Consider the following 6,000-nt stretch of genomic DNA (forward strand, 5'->3'; position numbering starts at 1 on the left):
CGCTCAGCGGGGGTCAACCTGCGAGAAAAATAGGCACACGGGTGAAGGACCTTATCGGTCTTCCCGCTCTGGGAGAGCACCGCTCCTATCCCTGAGTCCGAGGCATCCACTTCAACCACCAACTGGCGGCTAGGATCGGGCTGCACCAGAACTGGTGCAGACGAGAAGCGCCGTTTCAACTCCTTGAACGCGGCCTCGCACCGGTCCGACCAGGTGAAGGGAACTTTTGGAGAGGTCAGGGCTGTCAGGGGGCTAACTACCTGACTGTAGCCCTTAATGAACCTCCTGTAGAAATTTGCAAAGCCGAGGAACTGTTGCAGCTTCCTACGGCTTGTAGGTTGGGGCCAATCTCTCACCGCCGCAACCTTGGCCGGGTCCGGGGCGACGGAGTTAGAGGAGATGATAAACCCCAGGAAGGACAAAGAAGTGCGGTGGAACTCACACTTCTCGCCCTTCACAAACAGCCGGTTCTCCAACAACCGCTGTAGGACCTGACGGACATGCCGGACATGAGTCTCAGGATCCGGGGAAAAGATGAGTATATCGTCTAGATATACGAAGACGAACCGGTGCAGGAAGTCCCGCAAGACATCGTTTACCAATGCTTGGAAAGTCGCGGGAGCGTTAGTGAGACCGAACGGCATGACCAGGTACTCAAAATGACCTAAGGGGGTGTTAAATGCCGTCTTCCATTCGTCTCCCTTCCGAATCCGAACCAAATGATACGCATTTCTAAGATCCAGCTTGGTGAAGATTTTGGCTCCATGCAAGGGAGTGAACACTGAATCCAACAAGGGCAACGGGTATCGGTTGCGAACCGTGATCTCGTTCAACCCCCTGTAATCAATGCATGGACGAAGCCCGCCATCTTTTTTACCCACAAAAAAGAAACCTGCGCCCATCGGTGAGGTGGAATTCCGGATCAATCCGGCAGCTAATGAGTCCCGGATGTAGGTCTCCATTGATTCGCGTTCCGGCCGTGAGAGGTTGTACAGCCTACTGGACGGGAACTCACTGCCTGGAACCAAATCGATGGCACAATCATACGGGCGGTGGGGAGGAAGCGTGAGAGCCAGATCCTTGCTGAACACGTCAGCGAGGTCATGGTACTCCGCTGGCACCGCCTTCAGATTGGGCGGGACTCGGACCTCCTCTTTAGCTTGGGAGCCGGGAGGAACCGAGGAACCGAGACACTCCCGATGGCAGGTTTCGCTCCACTGAACCACTACCCCGGACGGCCAATCAATCCGGGGATTGTGTTTAAGCATCCATGGAAACCCTAAAACCACACGGGAGGTGGCCTTAGTCACGAAGAACTCGATCACCTCCCGGTGGTTACCTGACACCACCAGAGTTACTGGAGGTGTCTTGTGCGTAATTGGTGGGAGTAGGGAGCCATCCAGTGCCCGAACCTGCACAGGCGAGGTAAGAGCCACCAGAGGGAGCCCTATCTCCCTGGCCCATCTACTGTCAAGCAGATTCCCCTCAGAGCCCGTGTCCACCAGTGCTGGGGCCTTCAGGGTTGAATCCTCAAACAGGATCGTGACTGGGAGTCGTGTAGCAATGTGGGTGTGTCCCACGTGAATGTTTTGACCCACCCCTGGCCCAGTCTCTAGGGGCGGGCATTTGGCGTTTGACCGCTCGGGGCAGTCTCTCACATGGTGCTCTATTGAACCACAAACCAGACACGCTCCGTGGGTCCATTTCCTCTGTGCATCTGGTGCCCTAAATGTTGCCCTACTCGTGTCCCTAGCTTCGTCAGTAGGGGGAGCTGTGACCCCACGGAGTGCAGGGGCTGTGGAGCGTGGGGAAGGCGGTGCTCGATCGGAACCGGAAGGGAGAGGGACGACGCGTGCCTGGCCACGCCCTTCGCCTCGTTCCCGACGGCGTTCTTCTAACCGGTTGTCGAGTCGTATGACTAGATCGATGAGCCCGTCTAAGTCCCGCGGTTCGTCCTTCGCCACCAGATGCTCTTTTAGGACCAGTGACAGTCCGTTTACAAAGGCGGCGCGGAGGGCAGTGCTATTCCAGCCGGATCTCGCCGCCGCGATGCGGAAGGCGACTGCATAGGCAGCTGCGCTCCGACGCCCCTGTCTCATTGACAGTAGTGCGGTTGAAGCGGACTCTCCTCTGTTGGGATGGTCGAACACCGTTCTGAGCTCCCGTACAAACCCAACGTACGTATGAAGGAGCCGTGAGTTCTGCTCCCAGAGCGCTGTAGCCCAAGCGCGTGCCTCCCCGCGAAGCAGATTTATTACATAAGCTACCTTGCTAGCGTCAGTCACGTACATCACGGGACGCTGTGCGAAGACGAGCGAACACTGCATCAGGAAATCCGCGCACGTCTCCACACAGCCTCCGTACGGTTCTGGAGGGCTTATGTATGCTTCTGGGGACGGAGGAAGGGACCGTTGAACGACCAGTGGAACGTCACTTTTACGCGCAGGGTCCTCGGGAGGGAGAGCCGCAGCGGCGCCCGAAGGGCGCGCCTCCACGTGTGCGGCGAGAGCCTCCACCCTGCGGTTTAGGAGAACGTATTGCTCGGTCATTGAATCGATCCGAGAGGTGAAAGCGGTGAGGATCCGCTGCAACTCGCCGATTACCCCTCCCGAAGCCTCCGCCGCGTCTTGGTCTTCCATTGGCCGTTCAACAGCCGGTTGACGCCCCTCGGGGTCCATGACGCTGGCCGAGATATCCTGTTGTGAAAGTGTTGGAACACGGACCCACAACAGGGGGCGCAATGAACGGACAATGGAGAAAGTAAATAACAAGATTTACTAACGAACAAGCAAGAGTAATACAACAAACACAATTTAGGGTCGAATCCGCTGGTGTCGTGTGGGCAGGCTCGAAGGTAGGAGACGTCCGTCTCAGTCGAACCGGAACCACCCAGATCTCCTCTGCCACCGAACCCTGGAAATACTGGAACCGCCAAGTCCCGACTTCCCAGGTGGCCACTGCCTCCACTCGTCGGATCCGGTACTGCTGGCAGGAGAGAGCAACAACACACAGGAGTGGATGAACGCACCCAGTTACAGAGAGGGGAGAAGCCGTCTCCACCTCTTGACAAAGTTCAGCAGGAAGGTGAGTACTTATCCAAGGAATAAGGTTCTTAGTAGTCACCAGTCCTGAAAAACAGTTTTGACAGTCTTAAGTAATGATGCAAAGTATACCTGCAGAGAATACTACCTTGGTCTTAGGTGATATCTCGGCACTGAGGTGGAGACGCCGTCCTCCTGATATACCTCGGTGCTGAGTGGAAACAGCTGTGTTTGGTGATGGGTGACAGCTGTCACCCAGATTACTCCCATGATGCGGCAGCGCCCTCTGGTGCCTGGAGCCCGCACTCCAGGCAGGGCGCCCTCTGGTGGTGGTGGGCCAGCAGTACCTCCTCTTCAGCGGCCCACACAACAATATCTTGCGCTTCAGAGCCGAAATCTGTCAGACGACCGTTATCGCTCGGCCTCGTGATGAGGATGCTTTGAGTAAAAGCACAAAAATAAAGAAAGAAACACGTGACACATTTCATCTTTATGATTATTTAAACCAAGTGAAAGTTCATGTTTTTGTGCCTTTTTAAAAATAAATCCCACAGTGCAGCCAGAGAGTCAGTCCCTCAGTCATCGAAGGTTTAGTTACGTTGTCGATTGTCAGTAAACTTGGTATATGGGGGTCATGAGGTGAAATTTTAAGGTCACCAGAATGTACTTCTTAAACATCTTGTTGCTGCAGTAACTTCTTTACTAGTTGCCTGATTGTCGCCAAACTCAGGTCAAAATGGCTGAACTGTCCTTCTGCAGAAAAGTTCAATCAATCAACGTTCACTTCAAAATGCAAAGCTCAATATCAATCACCAAACGCAGTGAATAAACTTGGAGGACCATCTCCTTGCAGCACAGGTCAGAGGTCAAATCAGAGGTCATCGTGCAAAATATATGAATGAACACCGAAGAGGTTTTTTTTTTTTTTGCACAGGCGTCTTCTCTAACAAATGTATCAGATCTCCGACGTCAACGACACCATGTGATGGCGTCACGCATCCAGGTGGAAAATTAGGTGGCAGTGGCGAGGCGCTACAGTCACCGCATTTTTAAACATCTGAGGCAGATTAACTGTACTTAAAAGATTTGCAGAGTTCTTAAATGGCAAATCATGCAGGTTTTTTAATAACCTTTTTAATCATTTTTCCCCTCAGTCTCATTTCTAGGATGCTCCAGAAGGAGCCGTGTCGCCGCGCGTCGCTTCAGGAGATTGAGGGTCATCATTGGCTGCAGGGGTTGGATAACGTCCTGCTGACCCCTGAAGCCCCGCCCCCATGGCTCTCAGGGGCCCTTTCTCCCGGCTCTCCACGCCTGGGGCTGCCCGAGTGTGGGGACCTGCTCGCCGCAAAGCCCCTCCCTCAGCAGGCTTTTCTTGGAGCTGTGCAGCACAGTCAGACCCTCTGCCTCCGCCCACCTCCTCCTGAGGAGGCACCTATTGCCAAAACACTCCCTGCTCTGCAGCAGATCTGTGAGGAGGAGGAGGAGGAGGAGGAGGAAGAGGAGGAGGAGAGCAGGTTTGAAAGAGACCCTGAAGGTTCGGCATTGTGGCACGAGGAGCCACAGGAAGGAGCAAAGGAGACAGAGGAACACGAGGAGCTGGAGGAGATGAGTGAGGAGAAAGAGGAGGTGGAGGAAGAAGGACATCGAAACGTGATTTCACATCAACCCCTCAGTTCAGCGCCATCATCCGTGAGGGGTTTAGGGGTGCAGTGCTGTCAGGGACAGGAAGCCTCCCCGAGTCTGACAGGAAGTAAAACTAAGGAGACAGAACCCAACAACAACAACACCAACAAACTCCCAGAGTCCAACTCCCAACACTTCCCCGTGTCCTCCCTCCCCACTCCTTCTGCCAGATTCAACCTGAACGGGAAGGAGGCAGAAAGAGAAGGAACTAAAGGAGCAAACGAGGAAAGATCTGAAGAAGAGGAAAGACACAACCTCCTCATGGAGAGATCGCAACCCCTCAATGCATCGGGGACTCGAGAATCCGGGCCAGAGGCCACTTCGAGAGCAGAGATGGGAAAACGGCACAGCTTAAAGCTTCGGGAGCGACTGTTCCAGTTCCCGCTGTGTGAGAAAGCTCTGGCCTTCAACCTCCCGACCTACAATAAGTCCAAGATCCTGCCGCTGGCACAGTACAACTGCTGCCGCGTGCTGTAGGCTGACAACGAGAGTTTCTGCCATCACAAAGTACATAAATCCTCAGTGTGCAAACGTCTAGTGTGCAGGAGCCACGTGGAAAGCGCCCCGTGTGCGTGCATTAAACTAAAAACACGCGGCCAGCACAACACCTCGCCTGTTTGTCGCTGCATAGACAAGCTGCCGCTGGAGAGAGAAAGTAGTGAGTATCTGAGGTGTGTTTCTGAAGGAACAATAATGGAACATCACAAAGGGCCGTGATTTTTAAGCTGCGACTATTTTTACAGGAATAAGCTATAATCTGTTTGTGTACAGTGCCTCCTAAAAAAGTACTCCCCCCCACCCCTTAGGTTCGTTCACATTATTGTGATCTCTGCCTGCCTCATTGATCTGTGCAACTCTTTACCACCCCAGACCTGTCAGTGGCGCTATAGGTTGTTTCTTCTGCATTGCTAGCATTAGCTACATCATTAGCTGCACTTATTTAAGTTCAAGCAGTTTTTAGAGCAAACCATAGGGAATTGTTTGTTTGTTTTACTTGTCTCAACTGGAAACTGATTCTGGTTCTTGTTAGCGTTAGCGTCTCCTCCATTGTTTGCATGGTCACCGTTGTACTCTACGCTCATTAGTGGTCAATACTGTGGACAGACTTAGACAAATTGGAATTTTCGGTGAGTGTTACACTAACCATCGCTCCACGTCACGATAATGGAGACATGGACAATTTTTTGATTTATTTATTTACCTATTTTTTGTGATAGCGTGAACGCAACTTTAGCCTTCTTCTGGATTGTTTTATGACATAAAAATAAACGAACAC

The 6,000-nt window shown here is 52.9% G+C and overlaps 1 protein-coding gene across 2 annotated transcripts in view; it reads left to right on the plus strand.

Moving 5' to 3' along the window:
* Positions 1 to 5,214, plus strand: part of snrkb (SNF related kinase b) — a 42,189-nt gene extending 36,975 nt beyond the window's left edge. For both annotated transcript variants that reach the window (XM_034177227.1, XM_034177226.1), the window contains exon 5: positions 4,196 to 5,214. In XM_034177227.1, the coding sequence (XP_034033118.1) occupies positions 4,196 to 5,201 (1,006 nt within the window). In that variant the 3' untranslated portion in view covers positions 5,202 to 5,214. The remainder of the gene's footprint in view (positions 1 to 4,195) is intronic.
* The last annotated feature ends 786 nt before the right edge of the window (positions 5,215 to 6,000 follow it).

This window comes from Thalassophryne amazonica, chromosome 8, assembly GCF_902500255.1.
Source record: "Thalassophryne amazonica chromosome 8, fThaAma1.1, whole genome shotgun sequence".
Taxonomy (NCBI): Eukaryota; Metazoa; Chordata; class Actinopteri; order Batrachoidiformes; family Batrachoididae; genus Thalassophryne; species Thalassophryne amazonica.